Raw genomic sequence first — 22,997 nt, forward strand, 5'->3', positions numbered from 1 at the left:
TTTATGTACAAAGTATTAAATGGCTACGCCGCCCCAAGTCTAAAAGAATCTTTCTGTAAAAAGAGTGTGAAACAAAATACTTATAATCTTAGAAGCAGTGAAAAGGATTTAATTCTTCCAAAACCCAGAACAGAATATCTAAGAAGAAGTTTTAAGTACAGCGGCGCCATGCTATGGAACAACCTTTCACCTGCAGCTAAATCGGCAGATACTTTAAACTGCTTTAAACGAGAAATAGCAGTAAACTAGTGGAAGATGCTGTGCCACACGTGTCAAATACGTTTATGTATTTTATATTTTTAACTCTATTTTTTTTAAAGTACTTATACTACATTGTATTATTTGTGTGACGCCCCTCGTGGAAATCAGCTATATATAAATATGCTGTCGAGGCTAGCGTGGGTAAATAAAGTTTTAATAAATAACAATAAAGTCTAGTGGCTATGATCTGGCGCTCTCACCGCCATGACCCGGGCTCGATTCCCGGCGTGGGAATTGTCCATTTTCTTCTTCCTTAACTATCGAAATATTTCACTATATTTATCAAGCAATTTAATTCTGATTGCCGCTATCTAAGGCCTCGTGGCGCAATTGGTAGCGCGTCTGACTCCAGATCAGAAGGTTAGGTGTTCAAATCACTTGGGTCAAATTCGTTTTGTCATTTCTCAGTTCGTAAAAATTAGAGTCAACCATCTTTAAAAGATTCCTCTAATGCTGGTGTCACCAAGTTCCCACGTGGTCTAGTGACTATGATTGGCGCTCTCACCGCCATGACCCGGGTTCGATTCCCGGCGCGGGAATTGTCCATTTCTTCTTCCTTAAATATCAAAATATTTCAGTATATTATCAAGCAATTTAATTCTCAGTGCCGCTATCTAAGGCCCTCGTTGTGCAATTGGTAGGGCGTCTGACTCCAGATCAGAAGGTTAGGTGTTCAAATCACTTCGGGGTCAAATTCGTTTTGTCATTTCTCAGTTCGTAAAAATTAGAGTCAACCATCTTCAAAAGATTCCTCTAATGCTGGTGTCACCAAGTTCCCACGTGGTCTAGTGGCTATGATCTGGCGCTCTCACCGCCATGACCCGGGCTCGACTCCCGGCGTGGGAATTGTCCATTTCTTCTTCCTTAAATATCGAAATATTTCACTAAATTTATCTAGCAATTTAATTCTGATTGCCGCTATCTAAGGCTCGGCGCAATTGGTAGCGCGTCTGACTCCAGATCAGAAGGTTAGGTGTTCAAATCACTTCGGGGTCAAATTCGTTTTGTCATTTCTCAGTTCGTAAAAATTAGAGTCAACCAACTGTAAAAGATTCCTCTAATGCTGGTGTCACAAGTTCCACGTGGTTCTCAGGATTGCTCCGATAAGTTTTTTCTGGCCCTCGATTTGCTTTTTCCTTAATTAGCCCAATCAATGTTGCCATAAGTCTGGGCAACTCAAAATCTCAAAGCGACGGGTTTGGATAATATACCTGCTAAAATACTTAGGATATCCGCAGATATAATAGCACCATCATTAACCGCCATCTTTAATTTATCTCTCAACACATGTACTTATATTTGATGCATGGAAAATGGCTAGGATAACACCAATTTTTTAAATCTGAAAACAGACAAAAGTGTGACAATTACCGACCTATCTCAATTCTACCGATAATAAGTAAGATATTTGAGAAGGAAATTTTTGATCAGTTATATGACCATTTATCTCAAAATCTCTTGCTCTCCAAACATCAATCAGGTTTCCGGCCAAATCACTCAACCATGACAAGCACTGATCCAAATGTGCGATCAATGGTTAGAGAAATGGACAATGGCATGCTAAATGGGTTGTTTTCTTGATATCAGAAAAGCTTTTTATTGATTCAATTGATCACTCATTTTTTTAAAAAAGATGAAAACGCAATTTGGAATTCATGGAGCTGAGCTAAAATGGTTTGAATCTTATTTGACAAAGAGAGAACAAGTGTGCCTTGTCAATAGTCAGGTTTCGTCACCTAAACAAATTAATATGTGGAATTCCACAGGCTCAATCCTTGCCCGTTGCTATTTTATTATATATTAATGATATGCCAAAGTGCCTAAAATCTACAACTCCCTATCTTTATGCTGACGATACTGTAATTTCTGCATCATCACATGACTATGATACTCTTGTCCAAAATCTAAATGAGGACTTAAAAAACTTGCATAGTTGGCTTTTCAAAAATAAGTTACAACACCACCCAACTAAAACCAAATTGATGTTTATTGGATCACCGTATAACCTTAAAAATAAGGTTGGTGAAAATGCTGTAATTTTTGACGACAAACCAGTACCATGAATTCATTCTTTTGAAAGTTTAGGAGTAGCAATTGATGAAAATCTAAGTTGGGTAAAACATATTGATAAAATATGCAAGAAAGCAAGTTCTGGTATCGGAGCTATAAAGCGCGCTAAACCGTACGTCAACACCAATACGTTACAAACCATTTATAAAGCACTGATCCAGCCGCATTTTGACTATTGTTCTACCTTGTGGTCAAACTGCGGTAAATTGCTTCAAGATAAACTGCAGAAATTTCAGTCCCGCGCAGCAAGGGTGATAACTAGTGCCACCTACGATGAAAGGTCACTAGATATTCTTAATACCTTGTCCTGGGAAACACTCGAAAATAGAAGGGAAAAATCCAAGGCTGTATTTATGTACAAAGTATTAAATGGCTACGCCGCCCCAAGTCTAAAAGAATCTTTCTGTAAAAAGAGTGTGAAACAAAATACTTATAATCTTAGAAGCAGTGAAAAGGATTTAATTCTTCCAAAACCCAGAACAGAATATCTAAGAAGAAGTTTTAAGTACAGCGGCGCCATGCTATGGAACAACCTTTCACCTGCAGCTAAATCGGCAGATACTTTAAATGCTTTAAACGAGAAATAGCAGTAAACTAGTGGAAGATGCTGTGCCACACGTGTCAAATACGTTTATGTATTTTATATTTTTAACTCTATCTTTTTTTAAAGTACTTATACTACATTGTATTATTTGTGTGACGCCCCTCGTGGAAATCAGCTATATATAAATACTGTCGAGGCTAGCGTGGGTAAATAAAGTTTTTAATAACAATAAAATAAAGTCTAGTGGCTATGATCCGCGCTCTCACCGCCGACCCGGGTTCGATTCCCGGCGTGGGAATTGTCCATTTCTTCTTCCTTAAATATCGAAATATTTCACTATATTTATCTAGCAATTTAATTCTCCTGCCGCTAGCTAAGGCCTCGTGGCGCAATTGATAGCGCGTCTGACTCAGATCAGAAGGTTAGGTGTTCAAATCACTTCGGGGTCAAATTCGTTTTGTCATTTCTCAGTTCGTAAAAATTAGAGTCAACCATCTTTAAAAGATTCCTCTAATGCTGGTGTCACCAAGTTCCCACGTGGTCTAGTGGCTATGATCTGGCGCTCTCACCGCCATGACCCGGGTTCGATTCCCGGCGTGGGAATTGTCCATTTCTTCTTCCTTAAATATCAAATATTTCACTATATTTATCTAGCAATTTAATTCTCATGCCGCTAGCTAAGGCCTCGTTGGCGCAATTGGTAGCGCGTCTGACTCCAGATCAGAAGGTTAGGTGTTCAAATCACTTCGGGGTCAAATTCGTTTTGTCATTTCTCAGTTCGTAAAAATTAGAGTCAACCATCTTAAAAGATTCCTCTAATGCTGGTGTCACCAAGTTCCCACGTGGTCTAGTGGCTATGATCTGGCGCTCTCACCGCCATGACCCGGGTTCGATTCCCGGCGTGGGAATTGTCCATTTCTTCTTCCTTAAATATCCATATATTTCACTATATTTATCATGCAATTTAATTCTCAGTGCCGCTAGCTAAGGCCTCGTGGCGCAATTGGTAGCGCGTCTGACTCCAGATCAGAAGGTTAGGTGTTCAAATCACTTCGGGGTCAAATTCGTTTTGTCATTTCTCAGTTCGTAAAAATTAGAGTCAACCATCTTAAAAGATTCCTCAATGCTGGTGTCAAAGTTCCCACGTGGTCTAGTGGCTATGATCTGGCGCTCTCACCGCCATGACCCGGGTTCGATTCCCGGCGTGGGAATTGTCCATATCTTCTTCCTTAAATATCAAATTTTCACTGTATTTATAGCAATTTAATTCTGTGCCGCTATCTAAGGCCTCGTGGCGCAATTGGTAGAGCGTCTGACTCCAGATCAGAAGGTTAGGTGTTCAAATCACTTCGGGGTTAAATTCGTTTTGTCATTTCTCACTTCGTAAAAATTAGAGTCAACCATCTTAAAAGATTCCTCTAATGCTGGTGTCACCAAGTTCCCACGTGGTCTAGTGGCTATGATCTGGCGCTCTCACCGCCATGACCCGGGTTCGATTCCCGGCGTGGGAATTGTCCATTTCTTCTTCCTTAAATATCCATATATTTCACTATATTTATCATGCAATTTAATTCTCAGTGCCGCTAGACTAAGGCCTCGTGGCGCAATTGTAGCGCGTCTGACTCCAGATCAGAAGGTTAGGTGTTCAAATCACTTCGGGGTCAAATTCGTTTTGTCATTTCTCAGTTCGTAAAAATTAGAGTCAACCATCTGTAAAAGATTCCTCTAATGCTGGTGTCACAAGTTCCCACGTGGTCTAGTGGCTATGATCTGGCGCTCTCACCGCCATGACCCGGGTTCGATTCCCGGCGTGGGAATTGTCATTTCTTCTTCCTTAAATATCGAAATATTTCACTATATTTATCTAGCAATTTAATTCTCAGTGCCGCTAGCTAAGGCCTCGTGGCGCAATTGGTAGCGCGTCTGACTCCAGATCAGAAGGTTAGGTGTTCAAATCACTTCGGGGTCAAATTCGTTTTGTCATTTCTCAGTTCGTAAAAATTAGAGTCAACCATTTGTAAAACATTCCTCTAATGCTGGTGTCACCAAGTTCCCACGTGGTCTAGTGGCTATGATATGGCGCTCTCACCGCCATGATCCGGGTTCGATTCCCGGCGTGGGAATTGTCATTTCTTCTTCCTTAAATATCGAAATATTTCACTATATTTATCTAGCAATTTAATTCTCATTCCCGCTAGCTAAGGCCTCGTGGCGCAATTGGTAGCGTGTCTGACTCCAGATCAGAAGGTTAGGTGTTCAAATCACTTCGGGGTTAAATTCGTTTTGTCATTTCTCAGTTCGTAAAAATTAGAGTCAACCATCTGTAAAAGATTCCTCTAATGCTGGTGTCACCAAGTTCCCACGTGGTCTAGTGTTTATGATCTGGCGCTTCACCGCCATGACCCGGGTTCGATTCCCGGCGTGGGAATTGTCTATTTCTTCTTCTTCAAATATCCATATATTTCACTATATTTATCTCGCAATTTAATGCTCAGTGCAGCTAGCTAAGGCCTTGTGGCGCAATTGGTAGCGCGTCTGACTCCAGATCAGAAGGTTAGTTTCAAATCACTTCGGGGTCAAATTCGTTTTGTCATTTCTCAGTTCGTAAAAATTAGAGTCAACCAACTGTAAAAGATTCCTCTAATGCTGATGTCACCAAGTTCCCACGTGGTCTAGTGGCTATGATCTGGCGCTCTCACCGCCATGACCCGGGTTCGATTCCCGGCGTGGGAATTGTCTATTTCTTCTTCCTTAAATATCCATATATTTCACTATATTTATCTCGCAATTTAATGCTCAGTGCAGCTAGCTAAGGCCTTGTGGCGCAATTGGTAGCGCGTCTGACTCCAGATCAGAAGGTTAGGTGTTCAAATCACTTCGGGTCAAATTCGTTTTGTCATTTCTCAGTTCGTAAAAATTAGAGTCAACCAACTGTAAAAGATTCCTCTAATGCTGGTGTCACCAAGTTCCCACGTGGTCTAGTGGCTATGATCTGGCGCTCTCACCGCCATGACCCGGGTTCGATTCCCGGCGTGGGAATTGTCTATTTCTTCTTCCTTAAATATCCATATATTTCACTATATTTATCTCGCAATTTAATGCTCAGTGCAGCTAGCTAAGGCCTTGTGGCGCAATTGGTAGCGCGTCTGACTCCAGATCAGAAGGTTAGTTGTTCAAATCACTTCGGGGTCAAATTCGTTTTGTCATTTCTCAGTTCGTAAAAATTAGAGTCAACCAACTGTAAAAAATTCCTCTAATGCTGGTGTCACCAAGTTCCCACGTGGTCTAGTGGCTATGATATGGCGCTCTCACCGCCATGACCCGGGTTCGATTCCCGGCGTGGGAATTGTCCAATTCTTCTTCCTTAAATATCGAAAAATTTCACTATATTTATCCAGCAATTTAATTCTCGCTGCCGCTAGCTAAGGCGTCGTGGCGCAATTGATAGCGCGTCTGACTCCAGATCAGAAGGTTAGGTGTTCAAATCACTTCGGGGTCAAATTCGTTTTGTCATTTCTCAGTTGGTAAAAATTAGAGTCAACATTCTGTAAAAGATACCTCTAATGCTGGTGTCACCAAGTTCCCACGTGGTCTAGTGGCTATGATATGGCGCTCTCACCGCCATGACCCGGGTTCGATTCCCGGCGTGGGAATTGTCCATTTCTTCTTCCTTAAATATCGAATATTTCACTATATTTATCTAGCAATTTAATTCTCAGTGCCGCTAGCTAAGGCCTCGTGGCGAAATTGGTAGCGCGTCTGACTCCAGATCAGAAGGTTAGGTGTTCTAGTGGCTATGATCTGGCGCTCTCACCGCCATGACCCGGGTTCGATTCCCGGCGTGGGAATTGTCCATTTCTTCTTCCTTAAATATCGAAATATTTCACTATATTTATCTAGCAATTTAATTCTCAGTGCCGCTAGCTAAGGCCTCGTGGCGCAATTGATAGCGCGTCTGACTCCAGATCAGAAGGTTAGGTGTTCAAATCACTTCGGGGTCAAATTCGTTTTGTCATTTCTCAGTTCGTAAAAATTAGAGTCAACCATCTGTAAAAGATTCCTCTAATGCTGGTGTCACCAAGTTCTCACGTGGTCTAGTGGCTATGATCTGGCGCTCTCACCGCCATGACCCGGGTTCGATTCCCAACGTGGGAATTGTCCATTTCTTCTTCCTTAAATATCGAAATATTTCACTATATTTATCTAGCAATTTAATTCTCAGTGCCGCTAGCTAAGGCCTCGTGGCGCAATTGGTAGCGCGTCTGACTCCAGATCAGAAGGTTAGGTGTTCAAATCACTTCGTGGTCAAATTCGTTTTGTCATTTCTCAGTTCGTAAAAATTAAAGTCAACCAACTGTAAAAGATTCCTCTAATGCTGGTGTCACGAAGTTCCCACGTGGTCTAGTGGCTATGATCTGGCGCTCTCACCGCAATGACCCGGGTTCGATTCCCGGCGTGGGAATTATCTATTTCATCTTCCTTAAATATCCATATATTTCATTATATTTTTCTTGCAATTTAATTCTCACTGCCGCTAGCTAAGGCCTCGTGGCGCAATTGGTAGCGCGTCTGACTCCAGATCAGAAGGTTAGGTGTTCAAATCACTTCGGGGTCAAATTCGTTTTGTCATTTCTCAGTTCGTAAAAATTAGAGTCAACCATCTGTAAAACATTCCTCTAATGCTGGTGTCACCAAGTTCCCACGTGGTCTAGTGGCTATGATATGGCGCTCTCACCGCCATGATCCGGGTTCGATTCCCGGCGTGGGAATTGTCCATTTCTTCTTCCTTAAATATCGAAATATTTCACTATATTTATCTAGCAATTTAATTCTCAGTGCCGCTAGCTAAGGCCTCGTGGCGCAATTGGTAGCGTGTCTGACTCCAGATCAGAAGGTTAGGTGTTCAAATCACTTCGGGGTTAAATTCGTTTTGTCATTTCTCAGTTCGTAAAAATTAGAGTCAACCATCTGTAAAAGATTCCTCTAATGCTGGTGTCACCAAGTTCCCACGTGGTCTAGTGGCTATGATCTGGCGCTCTCACCGCCATGACCAGGGTTCAATTCCCGGCGTGGGAATTGTCCATTTCTTTTTCCTTAAATATCCATATATTTCACTATATTTATCATGCAATTTAATTCTCAGTGCCGCTAGCTAAGGCCTCGTGGCGCAATTGGTAGCGCGTCTGACTCCAGATCAGAAGGTTAGGTGTTCAAATCACTTCGGGGTCAAATTCGTTTTATCATTTCTCAGTTCGTAAAAATTAGAGTCAAACATCTTTAAAAGATTCCTCTAATGCTGGTGTCACTAAGTTCCCACGTGGTCTAGTGGCTATGATCTGACGCTCTCACCGCCATGACCCGGGTTAGATTCCCGGCGTGGGAATGGACGACTTGCGCTTTAGACTAATTTTTGATCGAAGTAACTAGAAGAAAATAAATCATCACAGCTAGAAAGATCTTACTTAAATTAGTGCAAATGCAAAGTTTGGCTGCGAAATGTTGTAAAATACGGAAAATATAGCCACGCGAAGTTGGCAAATTTTGTATACTTTTGTATTAGAACCGGAAGCGTGTAACTAATTTAGTTACACATTTCCGCGCGTAATACAAAAGTATACAAAAATCGACAACTTCGCATGGCTATATTTTCCGTATTTCACAAGATTTCGCAGCCAAACTTTGCATTTGCACTAAATTAAGTAAGATCTTTCAGAAAATGTCCTTTTTATCGCCGAGGTAAGAAATTAGTCTAAAGCGCAAGTCGTCCATTGTCCATTTCTTCTTCCTTAAATATCCATATATTTCACTATATTTATCATGCAATTTAATTCTCAGTGCCGCTAGCTAAGGCCTCGTGGCGCAATTGGTAGCGCGTCTGACTCCAGATCAGAAGGTTAGGTGTTCAAATCACTTCGGGGTCAAATTCGTTTTGTCATTTCTCAGTTCGTAAAGATTAGAGTCAACTAACTGTAAAAGATTCCTCTAATGCTGGTGTCACGAAGTTCCCACGTGGTCTAGTGGCTATGATTTGGCGCTTTCAACGTAATGACCCGGGTTCGATTCCCGGCGTGGGAATTTTCTATTTCATCTTCCTTAAATATCCATATATTTCATTATATTTTTCTTGCAATTTAATTCTCACTGCCGCTAGCTAACGCCTCGTGGCGCAATTGGTAGCGCGTCTGACTCCAGATCAGAAGGTTAGGTGTTCAAATCACTTCGGGATCAAATTCGTTTTGTCACTTCTCAGTTCGTAAAAATTAGAGTCAACCATCTGTAAAAGATTCCTCTAATGCTGGTGTCACCAAGTTCCCACGTGGTCTAGTGGCTATGATCTGGCGCTCTCACCGCCATGACCCGGGTTCGATTCCCGGCGTGGGAATTGTCCATTTCTTCTTCCTTAAATATCGAAATATTTCACTATATTTACCTAGCAATTTAATTCTCGCTGCCACTAGCTAAGGCCTCGTGGCGCAATTGATAGCGCGTCTGACTCCAGATCAGAAGGTTAGGTGTTCAAATCACTTCGGGGTCAAATTCGTTTTGTCATTTCTCAGTTCGTAAAAATTAGAGTCAACCATCTGTAAAAGATACCTCTAATGCTGGTGTCACCAAGTTCCCACGTGGTCTAGTGGCTATGATCTGGCGCTCTCACCGCCATGACCCGGGTTCGATTCCCGGCGTGGGAATTGTCCATTTCTTCTTCCTTAAATATCGAAATATTTCACTATATTTATCTAGCAATTTAATTCTCAGTGCCTCTAGCTAAGGCCTCATGGCGCAATTGGTAGCGCGTCTGACTCCAGATCAGAAGGTTAGGTGTTCAAATCACTTCGGGATCAAATTCGTTTTGTCATTTCTCAGTTCGTAAAAATTAGAGTCAACCATCTTTAAAAGATTCCTCTAATGCTGGTGTCACCAAGTTCCCACGTGGTCTAGTGGCTATGATCTGGCGCTCTCACCGCCATGACCCGGGCTCGATTCCCGGCGTGGGAATAGTCCATTTCTTCTTCCTTAAATATCGAAATATTTCACTATATTTATCTAGCAATTTAATTCTCAGTGCCTCTAGCTAAGGCCTCGTGGCGCAATTGGTAGCGCGTCTGACTCCAGATCAGAAGGTTAGGTGTTCAAATCGCTTCTTGGTCAAATTCGTTTTGTCATTTCTCAGTTCGTAAAAATTAGAGTCAACCATCTTTAAAAGATTCCTCTAATGCTGGTGTCACCAAGTTCCCACGTGGTCTAGTCGCTATGATCTGGCGCTCTCACCGCTATGACCCGGGCTCGATTCCCGGCGCGGGAATAGTCCATTTCTTCTTCCTTAAATATCGAAATATTTCACTATATTTATCTAGCAATTTAATTCTCAGTGCCTCTAGCTAAGGCCTCATGGCGCAATTGGTAGCGCGTCTGACTCCAGATCAGAAGGTTAGGTGTTCAAATCACTTCGGGGTCAAATTCGTTTTGTGATTTCTCAGTGGTAAAAATTAGAGTCAACCAACTGTAAAATATTCCTCTAATGCTGGTGTCACCAAGTTCCCACGTGGTCTAGTGGCTATGATATGGCGCTCTCACCGCCATCATCCTGGTTCGATTCCCGGCGTGGGAATTGTCCATTTCTTCTTCCTTAAATATCCATATATTTCACTATATTAATCATGCAATTTAATTCTCAGTGCCGCTAGCTAAGGCCTCGTGGCGCAATTGGTAGCACGTCTGACTCCAGATCAGAAGGTTAGGTGTTCAAATCACTTCGGGATCAAATTCGTTTTGTCACTTCTCAGTTCGTAAAAATTAGAGTCAACCATCTGTAAAAGATTCCTCTAATGCTGGTGTCACCAAGTTCCCACGTGGTCTAGTGGCTATGATCTGGCGCTCTCACCGCCATGACCCGGGTTCGATTCCCGGCGTGGGAATTGTCTATTTCTTCCTCCTTAAATATCTATATATTTCACTATATTTATCTCGCAATTTAATGCTCAGTGCAGCTAGCTAAGGCCTTGTGGCGAAATTGGTAGCGCGTCTGACTCCAGATCAGAAGGTTAGTTGTTCAAATCACTTCGGGGTCAAATTCGTTTTGTCATTTCTCAGTTCGTAAAAATTAGAGTCAACCATCTTTAAAAAATTCCTCTAATGCTGGTGTCACCAAGTTCCCAAGTGGGCTAGTGGCTATGATCTGGCGCTCTCACCGCCATGACCCGGGTTCGATTCCCGGCGTGGGAATTGTCCATTTCTTCTTCCTTAAATATCCATATATTTCACTATATTTATCAAGCAATTTAATTCTCAGTGCCGCTATCTAAGGCCTCGTGGCGCAATTGGTAGCGCGTCTGACTCCAGATCAGAAGGTTAGGTGTTCAAATCACTTCGGGGTTAAATTCGTTTTGTCATTTCTCAGTTCGTAAAAATTAGAGTCAACCATCTTTAAAAGATTCCTCTAATGCTGGTGTCACCAAGTTCCCACGTGGTCTAGTGGCTACGACCTGGCGCTCTCACCGCTATGACCCGGGTTCGATTCCCGGCGTGGGAATTGTCCATTTCTTCTTCCTTAAATATAGAAATATTTCACTATATTTATCTAGCAATTTAATTCTGATTGCCGCTATCTAAGGCCTCGTGGCGCAATTGGTAGCGCGTCTGACTCCAGATCAGAAGGTTAGGTGTTCAAATCACTTCGGGGTCAAATTCGTTTTGTGATTTCTCAGTGGTAAAAATTAGAGTCAACCAACTGTAAAATATTCCTCTAATGCTGTTGTCACCAAGTTCCCACGTGGTCTAGTGGCTATGATCTGGCGCTCTCACCGCCATGACCCGGGTTCGATTCCTGGCGTGGGAATTGTCCATTTCTTCTTCCTAAATATCCATATATTTCACTATATTTATCTTGCAATTTAATGTTCCGTGCAGCTAGCTAAGGCCTCGTGGCAAATAAGTAGCGCGTCTGACTCCAGATCAGAAGGTTAGGTGTTCAAATTACTTCGGGGTCAAATTCGTTTTGTCATTTCTCAGTTGGTAAAAATTAGAGTAATCCAACTGTAACAGATTCCTCTAATGCTGGTGTCATCAAGTTCCCACGTGGTCTAGTGGCTATGACCTGGCGCTCTCACCGCCATGACCCTGGTTCGATTCCCCTGCATGGGAATTGTCTATTTCTTCTTCCTTAAATATCCATATATTTCACTATATTTATGTTGCAATTTAATGCTCCGTGCAGCTGCTAAGGCCTCGTGGCGCAATTGGTAGCGCGTCTGACTCCAGATCAGAAGGTTAGGTGTTGAAATCACTTCCGGTCAAATTCGTTTTGTCATTTCTCAGTTCGTAAAAATTAGAGTCAACCATCTTCAAAAGATTCCTCTAATGCTGGTGTCACCAAGTTCCCACGTGGTCTAGTGGCTATGATCTGGCGCTCTCAACGCCATGACCCGGGCTCGATTCCCAGCGTGGCAATTGTCCATTTCTTCTTCCTTAAATATCGAAATATTTCACTATATTTATCTAGCAATTTAATTCTGATTGCCGCTATCTAAGGCCTCGTGGCGCAATTGGTAGCGCGTCTGACTCCAGATCAGAAGGTTAGGTGTTCAAATCATTTCGGGGTCAAATTCGTTTTGTCATTTCTCAGTTCGTAAAAATTAGAGTCAACCATCTTTAAAAGATTCCTCTAATGCTGGTGTCACCAAGTTCCCACGTGGTCTAGTGGCTACGACCTGGCGCTCTCACCGCTATGACCCGGGTTCGATTCCCGGCGTGGGAATTGTCCATTTCTTCTTCCTTAAATATAGAAATATTTCACTATATTTATCTAGCAATTTAATTCTGATTGCCGCTATCTAAGGCCTCGTGGCGCAATTGGTAGCGCGTCTGACTCCAGATCAGAAGGTTAGGTGTTCAAATCACTTCGGGGTCAAATTCGTTTTGTGATTTCTCAGTGGTAAAAATTAGAGTCAACCAACTGTAAAATATTCCTCTAATGCTGTTGTCACCAAGTTCCCACGTGGTCTAGTGGCTATGATCTGGCGCTCTCACCGCCATGACCCGGGTTCGATTCCTGGCGTGGGAATTGTCCATTTCTTCTTCCCTAAATATCCATATATTTCACTATATTTATCTTGCAATTTAATGTTCCGTGCAGCTAGCTAAGGCCTCGTGGCACAATAAGTAGCGCGTCTGACTCCAGATCAGAAGGTTAGGTGTTCAAATTACTTCGGGGTCAAATTCGTTTTGTCATTTCTCAGTTGGTAAAAATTAGAGTAATCCAACTGTAACAGATTCCTCTAATGCTGGTGTCATCAAGTTCCCACGTGGTCTAGTGGCTATGACCTGGCGCTCTCACCGCCATGACCCTGGTTCGATTCCCCTGCATGGGAATTGTCTATTTCTTCTTCCTTATATATTTCACTATATTTATGTTGCAATTTAATGCTCCGTGCAGCTGGCTAAGGCCTCGTGGCGCAATTGGTAACGCGTCTGACTCAAGATCAGAAGGTTAGGTGTTGAAATCACTTCCCGGTCAAATTCGTTTTGTCATTTCTCAGTTCGTAAAAATTAGAGTCAACCATCTTCAAAAGATTCCTCTAATGCTGGTGTCACCAAGTTCCCACGTGGTCTAGTGGCTATGATCTGGCGCTCTCACGCCATGACCCGGGCTCGATTCCCAGCGTGGCAATTGTCCATTTCTTCTTCCTTAAATATCGAAATATTTCACTATATTTATCTAGCAATTTAATTCTGATTGCCGCTATCTAAGGCCTCGTGGCGCAATTGGTAGCGCGTCTGACTCCAGATCAGAAGGTTAGGTGTTCAAATCATTTCGGGGTCAAATTCGTTTTGTCATTTCTCAGTTCGTAAAAATTAGAGTCAACCATCTTTAAAAGATTCCTCTAATGCTGGTGTCACCAAGTTCCCACGTGGTCTAGTGACTATGATCTGGCGCTCTCACCGCCATGACCCGGGTTCGATTCCCGGCGTGGGAATTGTCCATTTCTTCTTCCTTAAATATCAAAATATTTCAGTATATTTATCAAGCAATTTAATTCTCAGTGCCGCTATCTAAGGCCTCGTGGCGCAATTGGTAGCGCGTCTGACTCCAGATCAGAAGGTTAGGTGTTCAAATCACTTCGGGGTCAAATTCGTTTTGTCATTTCTCAGTTCGTAAAAATTAGAGTCAACCATCTTCAAAAGATTCCTGTAATGCTGGTGTCACCAAGTTCCCACGTGGTCTAGTGGCTATGATCTGGCGCTCTCACCGCCATGACCCGGGCTCGATTCCCGGCGTGGGAATAGTCCATTTCTTCTTCCTTAAATATCGAAATATTTCACTATATTATCTAGCAATTTAATTCTGATTGCCGCTATCTAAGGCCTCGTGGCGCAATTGGTAGCGCGTCTGACTCCAGATCAGAAGGTTAGGTGTTCAAATCACTTCGGGGTCAAATTCGTTTTGTCATTTCTCAGTTCGTAAAAATTAGAGTCAACCAACTGTAAAAGATTCCTCTAATGCTGGTGTCACGAAGTTCCCACGTGGTCTCAGGATATAGTTTTTCTGGCCCTCGATTTGCTTTTTCCTTAATTAGCCCAATCAATGTTGCCATAAGTCTGAGGCAACTCAAAATCTCAAAAGCGACGGGTTTGGATAATATACCTGCTAAAATACTTAGGATATCCGCAGATATAATAGCAGCATCATTAACCGCCATCTTTAATTTATCTCTCAACACATGTACTTATATTGATGCATGGAAAATGGCTAGGATAACACCAATTTTTAAATCTGAAAACAGACAAAAGTGTGACATATACCGACCTATCTCAATTCTACCGATAATAAGTAAGATATTTGAGAAGGAAATTTTTGATCAGTTATATGACCATTTATCTCAAAATCTCTTGCTCTCCAAACATCAATCAGGTTTCCGGCCAAATCACTCAACCATGGCACTGATCCAAATGTGCGATGGTTAGAGAATATGGACAATGGCATGCTAAATGGGGTTGTTTTTCTTGATATCAGAAAAGCTTTAATTGATTCAATTGATCACTCTATTTTACTAAAAATGAAACGCAATTTGGAATTCATGGAGCTGAGCTAAAATGGTTTGAATCTTATTTGACAAAGAGAGAACAAGTGTGCCTTGTCAATAGTCAGGTTTCGTCACCTAAACAAATAATATGTGGAATTCCACAGGGCTCAATCCTTGGCCCGTTGCTATTTTTATATATATTAATGATATGCCAAAGTGCCTAAAATCTACAACTCCCTATCTTTATGCTGACGATACTGTAATTTCTGCATCATCACATGACTATGATACTCTTGTCCAAAATCTAAATGAGGACTTAAAAAACTTGCATAGTTGGCTTTTCAAAAATAAGTTACAACACCACCCAACTAAAACCAAATTGATGTTTATTGGATCACCGTATAACCTTAAAATAAGGTTGGTGAAAATGCTGTAATTTTTGACGACAAACCAGTACCATGAATTCATTCTTTTGAAAGTTTAGGAGTAGCAATTGATGAAAATCTAAGTTGGGTAAAACATATTGATAAAATATGCAAGAAAGCAAGTTCTGGTATCGGAGCTATAAAGCGCGCTAAACCGTACGTCAACACCAATACGTTACAAACCATTTATAAAGCACTGATCCAGCCGCATTTTGACTATTGTTCTACCTTGTGGTCAAACTGCGGTAAATTGCTTCAAGATAAACTGCAGAAATTTCAGTCCCGCGCAGCAAGGGTGATAACTAGTGCCACCTACGATGAAAGGTCACTAGATATTCTTAATACCTTGTCCTGGGAAACACTCGAAAATAGAAGGGAAAAATCCAAGGCTGTATTTATGTACAAAGTATTAAATGGCTACGCCGCCCCAAGTCTAAAAGAATCTTTCTGTAAAAAGAGTGTGAAACAAAATACTTATAATCTTAGAAGCAGTGAAAAGGATTTAATTCTTCCAAAACCCAGAACAGAATATCTAAGAAGAAGTTTTAAGTACAGCGGCGCCATGCTATGGAACAACCTTTCACCTGCAGCTAAATCGGCAGATACTTTAAACTGCTTTAAACGAGAAATAGCAGTAAACTAGTGGAAGATGCTGTGCCACACGTGTCAAATACGTTTATGTATTTTATATTTTTAACTCTATCTTTGTTTAAAGTACTTATACTACATTGTATTATTTGTGTGACGCCCCTCGTGGAAATCAGCTATATATAAATATGCTGTCGAGGCTAGCGTGGGTAAATAAAGTTTTTAATAATAATAACAATAAAGTCTAGTGGCTATGATCTGGCGCTCTCACCGCCATGACCCGGGTTCGATTCCCGGCGTGGGAATTGTCCATTTCTTCTTCCTTAAATATCGAAATATTTCACTATATTTATCTAGCAATTTAATTCTCGCTGCCGCTAGCTAAGGCCTCGTGGCGCAATTGATAGCGCGTCTGACTCCAGATCAGAAGGTTAGGTGTTCAAATCACTTCGGGGTCAAATTCGTTTTGTCATTTCTCAGTTCGTAAAAATTAGAGTCAACCATCTTTAAAAGATTCCTCTAATGCTGGTGTCACCAAGTTCCCACGTGGTCTAGTGACTATGATCTGGCGCTCTCACCGCCATGACCCGGGTTCGATTCCCGGCGTGGGAATTGTCCATTTCTTCTTCCTTAAATATCAAAATATTTCAGTATATTTATCAAGCAATTTAATTCTCAGTGCCGCTATCTAAGGCCTCGTGGTGCAATTGGTAGGGCGTCTGACTCCAGATCAGAAGGTTAGGTGTTCAAATCACTTCGGGGTCAAATTCGTTTTGTCATTTCTCAGTTCGTAAAAATTAGAGTCAACCATCTTCAAAAGATTCCTCTAATGCTGGTGTCACCAAGTTCCCACGTGGTCTAGTGGCTATGATCTGGCGCTCTCACCGCCATGACCCGGGCTCGACTCCCGGCGTGGGAATTGTCCATTTCTTCTTCCTTAAATATCGAAATATTTCACTATATTTATCTAGCAATTTAATTCTGATTGCCGCTATCTAAGGCCTCGTGGCGCAATTGATAGCGCGTCTGACTCCAGATCAGAAGGTTAGGTGTTCAAATCACTTCGGGGTCAAATTCGTTTTGTCATTTCTCAGTTCGTAAAAATTAGAGTCAACCATCTTTAAAAGATTCCTCTAATGCTGGTGTCACCAAGTTCCCACGTGGTCTAGTGGCTATGATCTGGCGCTCTCACCGCCATGACCCGGGTTCGATTCCTGGCGTTGGAATTGTCTATTTCTTCTTCCTTAAATATCCATATATTTCACTATATTTATCTTGCAATTTAATGCTCCGTGCAGCAAGCTAAGGCCTCATGGCGCAATTGGTAGCGCGTCTGACTCCAGATCGGAAGGTTAGGTTTTCAAATCACTTCGGGGTCAAAATCGTTTTGTCATTTCTCAGTTCGTAAAAATTAGAGTCAACCATCTGTAAAAGACTCCTCTAATGCTGGTGTCACCAAGTTCCCTCGTGGTCTAGTGGCTATGATCTGGCGCTCTCACCGCCATGACCCGGGTTCGATTCCCGGCGTGGGAATTATCCATTTCTTCTTCCTTAAATATCGAAATATTTCACTATATTTATCTAGCAATTTAATTCTCAGTGCCGCTATCTAAGGCCTCGTGGCGCAATTGGTAGCGCGTCTGACTCCAGATCAAAAGGTTAGGTGTTTAAATCACTTCGGGGTCAAATTCGTTTTGTCATTTCTCAGGTCGTAAAAATTAGAGTCAACCATCTCTAAAGGATTCCTCTAATGCTGGTGTCACAAAGTTTCCACGTGGTCTAGTGGCTATGATCTGCCGCTCTCACCGCCATGACCCGGGTTCGATTCCTGGCGTGGGAATTGTCTATTTCTTCTTCCATAAATATCCATATATTTCACTATATTTATCATGCAATTTAATTCTCAGTGCCGCTAGCTAAGGCCTCGTGGCGCAATTGGTAGCGCGTCTGACTCCGGATCAGAAGGTTAGGTCTTCAAATTACTTCGGGATCAAATTCGTTTTGTCATTTCTCAGTTGGTAAAAATTAGAGTCATCCAACTGTAAAAGATTCCTCTAATGCTGGTGTCATCAAGTTCCCACGTGGTCTAGTGGCTATGATCTGGCGCTCTCACTGCCATGACCCGGGTTCGATTCCCGGCGTGGGAATTGTCTATTTCTTCTTCCTTAAATATCCATATATTTCAGTATATTTATCTTGCATTTTAATGCTGCGTGCAGCAAGCTAAGGCCTCGTGGCGCAATTGGTAGCGCGTCTGACTCCAGATCAAAAGGTTAGGTGTTCAAATCACTTCGGGGTCTAATTCGTTTTGTCATTTCTCAGGTCGTAAAAATTAGAGTCAACCATCTGTAAAAGATTCCTCTAATACTGGTGTCACGAAGTTCCCACGTGGTCTAGTGGCTATGATCTGGCGCTCTCACCGCCATGACCCGGGTTCGATTCCCCTCGTGGGAATTGTCTATTTCTTCTTCCTTAAATATCTATATATTTCACTATATTTATCATGCAATTTAATTCTCAGTGCCGCTAGCTAAGGCCTCGTGGCGCAATTGGTAGCGCGTCTGACTCCAGATCAGAAGGTTAGGTGTTCAAATTACTTCGGGATCAAATTCGTTTTGTCATTTCTCAGTTGGTAAAAATTAGAGTCATCCAACTGTAAAAGATTCCTCTAATGCTGGTGTCATCAAGTTCCCACGTGGTCTAGTGGCTATGACCTGGCGCTCTCACCGCCATGACCCTGGTTCGATTCCCCTGCGTGGGAATTGTCTATTTCTTCTTCCTTAAATATCCATATATTTCACTATATTTATCTTGCAATTTAATGCTCCGTGCAGCTAGATAAGGCTATGTGGCGCAATTGGTAGCGCGTCTGGCTCCAGATCAGAAGGTTAGGTGTTCAAATTACTTCGGGATCAAATTCGTTTTGTCATTTCTCTGTTGGTAAAAATTAGAGTCATCCAACTGTAAAATATTCCTCTAATGCTGGTGTCACCAAGTTCCCTCGTGGTCTAGTGGCTATGATCTGGCGCTCTCACCGCCATGACCCGGGTTCGAGTCCCGGCGTGGGAATTGCCTTTTCTTCTTCCTTAAATATCCATATATTTCACTATATTTATATTTTAATTTAATTCTCTGTGCAGCTCATTCTCTGTGTCATTTCTCAGTTGGTAAAAATTAGAGTCAACCAGCTATAAAACATTCCTCTAATGCTGATGTCACCAAGTTCCTACGTGGTCTAGTGGCTATGATCTGGCGCTTTCACCGCCATGACCCCGGTTCGATTCCCGGCGTGGGAGTTGTCTATTTCTTCTTCCTTAAATATGGAAATATTTCACAATATTTATCTTGCGATTTAATTCTCCGTGCAGCTAGCTAAGTTCTCGTGGCGCAATTGGTAGCGCGTCTGACTCCAGATCAGAAGGTTAGGTGTTCAAATCACTTCGGGGTTAAATTCGTTTTGTCATTTCTCAGTTGGTAAAAATTAGACTCATCCAACTGTAAAAGAGTCCTCAATGCTGGTGTCACCAAGTTCCTACGTGGTCTAGTGGCTATGATCTGGCACTCTCGCCGCTATGACCCGGGTTCGATTTCCGGCGTGGGAATTCACTACATTTATTTTGGAACTTATTTCCCATCGCATCTAGCAAAGGCCTCTTGGCGGAATAGGTAGCGCGTCTTACCCCAAATCGGAAGGTCAGGTGTTCAAATCACCACGGGAGTCAACCAACTCTAATGGATTTCTATAATGCTGCCATAACCTATGGTCTAGTGGCCATACTTAGGTGCTCCCACTGCCATGGGTTTTTTTCGGCCCGGCATGGGAATTGTCTATTTCTTTTTTTTCAATTAGAATTCATATATTTCGTTATATTTATCTTGCTCTTATTAGTGCAGTTAGCTGACTACCGATCAGGAAATTGGGTGTTCACGTGACTTCGTTGTCATTTCTCGGTTGTTAGAAATTAGAGTCAATGGAACCAACTCTAATAGATTCCTCTATTGCTGCCATCACCATAGAGATTATAAATAAAACTAAAGGAGGCATTATCACTGAGCTATATTAAAATTCCTATATAAGTTGCGTCCTCGTTTGTTTCGTGTTCGCGGGAGCACACGCGCGAAGCTACAGCGATTAAAAGACCCTGGGTACGAGGTTGCTTCGATTACTGGCGGAGGAAAAAAGGAAAAAGGTGTTTTTAAATTTTGAAAGTGGTAGCACTGCGTTATTCAGATTGCATTTTCAATTTGAAGATTGTTGTGTCGGTTCCTCGATCATTTTTTTTCTCCTTTTAACAAACGAAATGAAATTTCGAATCGTTTCAAAAACCAATTTTGTGGTTTGAGAAGTGAAGTGAGTTAGGCAAATCGATTCGTTGTGGAAGGTTAGCGCGAATATGGTTGTTTAAAGATGAAATGAAATGGTGAATTTCACGCACGTGTTTTGCCGTATGCTGAAGACAGAAATTAATTTGAACGCGCAAGTCGATGCCTGATCTGGTCGATGATTGGCACATGTGCTTAGCTGTTTCTTTATAAAAAACACGATGGGTAAGTCCTTTTTTTGTTGGCTTATTTAGATTGCAAAGTTAAACAATAATACTCGCTCGCCGTATATGCTCGCCGAAATAAATATGCGGGTGTGATTTAGTAATGAATCCTTTTAATTCCCTTTGATACCAATTACGTAGTAGCTTTTCCACTGAATCATACATGCTGCAATTTTTGGCACTTCACTCAATGCACATAAATTCTGAGGTTTAAAGGTCTTAACCTACGCAATACACCTTTTGCAACCTTCACTTTCAAGTTTTCCTGGTGTGTTGATTTATGAACATTAGCTTTTCTATATTTTTTTCATTTTTATTCAATTTAAAAAAAATATATCAATATATCAAACCATTGATTAGTAAAAAAGCATACTTGAGAGAAAAAGGTATCACTCAAAACCGAACAAATGTTTGGTCTAATGCCAATTCAATCGGTTACAAACTATCATCCCTTCTTTCTTCAAGGTGGTTGGAAATTACTGGTAATGTTAAGTTCAGTATCATTGCTACTTTTTTGGACTGTTGGCAAGTTATCTGCTATATGCCCTGGATTATGCTAGAACCCAATTGGAAAGCAGTGAGTCAAGACAATTTGCATACATTCTGCAATTGGAGTAATGAATGTGTGCCACCACCAGAGATCATTTCTGTCCTTTCCAATCAAGTATCTTTCAATCGGGAAGTTATGTAATAAGATAGGACCATGACTAATGTAAAATCACCGCAGTCTAATATAAAACCAGTTAGGTTACTATCTTGGATTAACATCATCCAATTTGCAAAGAATGCTACTATATAAAACATGCAGCAGCCCTGAAACTTTCATGAGGCAATGGCTTTCATGCTAATCTGGATATAACGCTCAAGAAAGATGTTCAAAAAATACATATGGATATCATAATTGTAAAATCTTGTGGTTAGAAGAAAGTGGTTTAACAAACATAAAGGAAAGAAATGTGCTGTCCAGTATATACTCTTGGTTACACAATCTATTTTCTGGACAATGAATTTTGAAGATTGGAGGAATACGAAAAACCTGTAAAATCTCTTCTGTGCAGGTAATTAGCAATAATTTTTACAACCTAGCTGGTCATTGTATGGGTAGTATGCATGCTTTCATCGATCATATGGCATATTCCATAGAATTTTTGCCCTGCTTGAGATTAAATAGTGTGTATTGTTATTGTTTGAATGTTCGTGCAATACAAAGTGTAAAACACTTTAAATAGAAAAACCTAAATTACCTAGGGTATACTTCTTCTTGGAATTCCTTTAATATATAATAAGTGTGTTCAAAAAAAGTGTTTAATTAAAACATTGCATTTGGTTAAAAACTTGATCATATACCAACTTTTAAATAGACAATTCATCATACAACCAATTTTGTTTCATGCTTAATAAGTTGCTGGACATGTTCAGATATTCAATGTTGATTTACCATACAAAAATTGAAAATACATAAAAATATTAATAGATCCACTCCAAGTTATAGCTTGTATTTTAAACGTTTTTCTCCAAACGGCTATCCAGTTTTAAGCCTGTGCACAGCCTTAAATTCCCCTGTAATTTAATTATGGATGAATTTAAGGCTGTTTTATTCCAGTTTTATACAAAATAGAGGACCACATAATGCTTGCAAGATGATTATAGTTTGATATTTATACAGTTGTTTATTTTTTAGGACTATAGTGTGATTAATCTGTTGGATGCTGTCCTGGATTGGGCCTTATAAAGAATCTTAAGAATATAAAGTTAGCAAAAGTGTGTGGTGCCATCTTGGGCATAAGGCATTAGAACTTTTTGGACCAGTTCAGAAAGAAAATGGTATCCATCGCAATACAGTGATAAACTTATTCTGAACCTGTAACTTTTGATGCCAACCAGATTTAGAAACTTGAAACTGGATGATGCTATGAAAGTTATTATCATGGTTCCAAATTAGTGGATTTACATGGATTAATATATATGGATTTTACTTGTACACATGGTGAAGCAATATTGCATCTACCCTCTGAATATTGATGTTGCCAAGATTAAGGAAGTATACAGCAACAATAAGAATGTAGTTTTTTCTACACAGGTATGGTGATTAGCATTATATTTTTTGCAGCCAAACTTTTCATATACTGGGGTGTGCATGCTGTGCATTATTTATATTTTCATCCTTTTGCCTTACAAAAAGTGGTAATTGCATGCTGACTTTCATAATTTATTTAAAGAGAAGATGCAAATTTATGTTGTGGGAAATTGCTAGAATTCCAGCCCTTATAATTAATTTTAATTGGCTGCAGTTGAAGGGAAGCACTTGAGTGCAAATGTACAATGTATGCTTGATAATCTTAATTTAATTCAAGCATAAAGTAATATTTCATGCTTTTACCATGCAAGTTGTCATTGTTACTAAAATCATACAATTTTCCAAAAAAAATTTTTTTATTTCCCAGTTTTTTTATAAAAATCCTTGTTTGAAGTTGTATGAAGCATTGTGAAACTGTGCTATTACATGGCGCCTTTGTAGAAAACACTTCCGCGTTTCTATTGC

At 40.9% G+C, this 22,997-nt stretch overlaps 1 protein-coding gene and 46 non-coding genes across 47 annotated transcripts in view; all 47 read left to right on the top strand.

Annotated features, from left to right (window-relative positions):
• Window positions 1-22,187, top strand: part of LOC114527816 — a 65,942-nt gene extending 43,755 nt beyond the window's left edge. The window contains exon 12 of the mRNA XM_028549510.1: window positions 22,137-22,187. Coding sequence (XP_028405311.1) covers window positions 22,137-22,187 — 51 coding nt within the window. The remainder of the gene's footprint in view (window positions 1-22,136) is intronic.
• Window positions 3,407-3,478, top strand: Trnae-cuc. Its single transcript has one exon. It is a non-coding gene; the product is annotated as a tRNA-Glu (tRNA).
• On the top strand, window positions 3,557-3,630 carry Trnaw-cca. The gene has a single exon. It is a non-coding gene; the product is annotated as a tRNA-Trp (tRNA).
• On the top strand, window positions 3,712-3,783 carry Trnae-cuc. The gene has a single exon. It is a non-coding gene; the product is annotated as a tRNA-Glu (tRNA).
• On the top strand, window positions 3,864-3,936 carry Trnaw-cca. Its single transcript has one exon. It is a non-coding gene; the product is annotated as a tRNA-Trp (tRNA).
• Trnae-cuc lies at window positions 4,015-4,086 on the top strand. The gene has a single exon. It is a non-coding gene; the product is annotated as a tRNA-Glu (tRNA).
• Trnae-cuc lies at window positions 4,315-4,386 on the top strand. The gene has a single exon. It is a non-coding gene; the product is annotated as a tRNA-Glu (tRNA).
• Window positions 4,621-4,692, top strand: Trnae-cuc. The gene has a single exon. It is a non-coding gene; the product is annotated as a tRNA-Glu (tRNA).
• Trnaw-cca lies at window positions 4,772-4,844 on the top strand. The gene has a single exon. It is a non-coding gene; the product is annotated as a tRNA-Trp (tRNA).
• On the top strand, window positions 4,927-4,998 carry Trnae-cuc. Its single transcript has one exon. It is a non-coding gene; the product is annotated as a tRNA-Glu (tRNA).
• On the top strand, window positions 5,078-5,150 carry Trnaw-cca. The gene has a single exon. It is a non-coding gene; the product is annotated as a tRNA-Trp (tRNA).
• On the top strand, window positions 5,537-5,608 carry Trnae-cuc. The gene has a single exon. It is a non-coding gene; the product is annotated as a tRNA-Glu (tRNA).
• Trnae-cuc lies at window positions 5,843-5,914 on the top strand. The gene has a single exon. It is a non-coding gene; the product is annotated as a tRNA-Glu (tRNA).
• Window positions 6,150-6,221, top strand: Trnae-cuc. The gene has a single exon. It is a non-coding gene; the product is annotated as a tRNA-Glu (tRNA).
• Trnae-cuc lies at window positions 6,457-6,528 on the top strand. Its single transcript has one exon. It is a non-coding gene; the product is annotated as a tRNA-Glu (tRNA).
• On the top strand, window positions 7,111-7,183 carry Trnaw-cca. The gene has a single exon. It is a non-coding gene; the product is annotated as a tRNA-Trp (tRNA).
• Window positions 7,266-7,337, top strand: Trnae-cuc. Its single transcript has one exon. It is a non-coding gene; the product is annotated as a tRNA-Glu (tRNA).
• On the top strand, window positions 7,418-7,490 carry Trnaw-cca. The gene has a single exon. It is a non-coding gene; the product is annotated as a tRNA-Trp (tRNA).
• Window positions 7,573-7,644, top strand: Trnae-cuc. Its single transcript has one exon. It is a non-coding gene; the product is annotated as a tRNA-Glu (tRNA).
• Trnaw-cca lies at window positions 7,725-7,797 on the top strand. Its single transcript has one exon. It is a non-coding gene; the product is annotated as a tRNA-Trp (tRNA).
• Window positions 8,032-8,104, top strand: Trnaw-cca. Its single transcript has one exon. It is a non-coding gene; the product is annotated as a tRNA-Trp (tRNA).
• Window positions 8,724-8,796, top strand: Trnaw-cca. The gene has a single exon. It is a non-coding gene; the product is annotated as a tRNA-Trp (tRNA).
• On the top strand, window positions 8,879-8,950 carry Trnae-uuc. Its single transcript has one exon. It is a non-coding gene; the product is annotated as a tRNA-Glu (tRNA).
• Window positions 9,186-9,257, top strand: Trnae-cuc. The gene has a single exon. It is a non-coding gene; the product is annotated as a tRNA-Glu (tRNA).
• Window positions 9,493-9,564, top strand: Trnae-cuc. Its single transcript has one exon. It is a non-coding gene; the product is annotated as a tRNA-Glu (tRNA).
• On the top strand, window positions 9,800-9,871 carry Trnae-cuc. Its single transcript has one exon. It is a non-coding gene; the product is annotated as a tRNA-Glu (tRNA).
• Trnaw-cca lies at window positions 10,259-10,331 on the top strand. The gene has a single exon. It is a non-coding gene; the product is annotated as a tRNA-Trp (tRNA).
• On the top strand, window positions 10,720-10,791 carry Trnae-cuc. Its single transcript has one exon. It is a non-coding gene; the product is annotated as a tRNA-Glu (tRNA).
• Window positions 11,179-11,251, top strand: Trnaw-cca. The gene has a single exon. It is a non-coding gene; the product is annotated as a tRNA-Trp (tRNA).
• Trnae-cuc lies at window positions 11,334-11,405 on the top strand. Its single transcript has one exon. It is a non-coding gene; the product is annotated as a tRNA-Glu (tRNA).
• Window positions 11,486-11,558, top strand: Trnaw-cca. Its single transcript has one exon. It is a non-coding gene; the product is annotated as a tRNA-Trp (tRNA).
• On the top strand, window positions 11,640-11,711 carry Trnae-cuc. Its single transcript has one exon. It is a non-coding gene; the product is annotated as a tRNA-Glu (tRNA).
• Window positions 12,403-12,475, top strand: Trnaw-cca. The gene has a single exon. It is a non-coding gene; the product is annotated as a tRNA-Trp (tRNA).
• Trnae-cuc lies at window positions 12,558-12,629 on the top strand. Its single transcript has one exon. It is a non-coding gene; the product is annotated as a tRNA-Glu (tRNA).
• Window positions 12,710-12,782, top strand: Trnaw-cca. Its single transcript has one exon. It is a non-coding gene; the product is annotated as a tRNA-Trp (tRNA).
• Trnae-cuc lies at window positions 12,864-12,935 on the top strand. Its single transcript has one exon. It is a non-coding gene; the product is annotated as a tRNA-Glu (tRNA).
• Window positions 13,622-13,694, top strand: Trnaw-cca. Its single transcript has one exon. It is a non-coding gene; the product is annotated as a tRNA-Trp (tRNA).
• On the top strand, window positions 13,777-13,848 carry Trnae-cuc. Its single transcript has one exon. It is a non-coding gene; the product is annotated as a tRNA-Glu (tRNA).
• Window positions 13,929-14,001, top strand: Trnaw-cca. Its single transcript has one exon. It is a non-coding gene; the product is annotated as a tRNA-Trp (tRNA).
• Window positions 14,084-14,155, top strand: Trnae-cuc. Its single transcript has one exon. It is a non-coding gene; the product is annotated as a tRNA-Glu (tRNA).
• Trnaw-cca lies at window positions 14,235-14,307 on the top strand. The gene has a single exon. It is a non-coding gene; the product is annotated as a tRNA-Trp (tRNA).
• On the top strand, window positions 16,449-16,520 carry Trnae-cuc. Its single transcript has one exon. It is a non-coding gene; the product is annotated as a tRNA-Glu (tRNA).
• On the top strand, window positions 17,370-17,441 carry Trnae-cuc. Its single transcript has one exon. It is a non-coding gene; the product is annotated as a tRNA-Glu (tRNA).
• On the top strand, window positions 17,829-17,901 carry Trnar-ccg. The gene has a single exon. It is a non-coding gene; the product is annotated as a tRNA-Arg (tRNA).
• On the top strand, window positions 17,984-18,055 carry Trnae-cuc. Its single transcript has one exon. It is a non-coding gene; the product is annotated as a tRNA-Glu (tRNA).
• Window positions 18,906-18,977, top strand: Trnae-cuc. Its single transcript has one exon. It is a non-coding gene; the product is annotated as a tRNA-Glu (tRNA).
• Window positions 19,133-19,204, top strand: Trnae-uuc. Its single transcript has one exon. It is a non-coding gene; the product is annotated as a tRNA-Glu (tRNA).
• Window positions 22,188-22,997: the final 810 nt, after the last annotated feature.

The sequence above is a fragment of the Dendronephthya gigantea genome, unplaced genomic scaffold (assembly GCF_004324835.1).
Source record: "Dendronephthya gigantea isolate DGI-Jeju-01 unplaced genomic scaffold, DenGig_1.0 000047F, whole genome shotgun sequence".
Lineage (NCBI taxonomy): Eukaryota > Metazoa > Cnidaria > Anthozoa > Malacalcyonacea > Nephtheidae > Dendronephthya > Dendronephthya gigantea.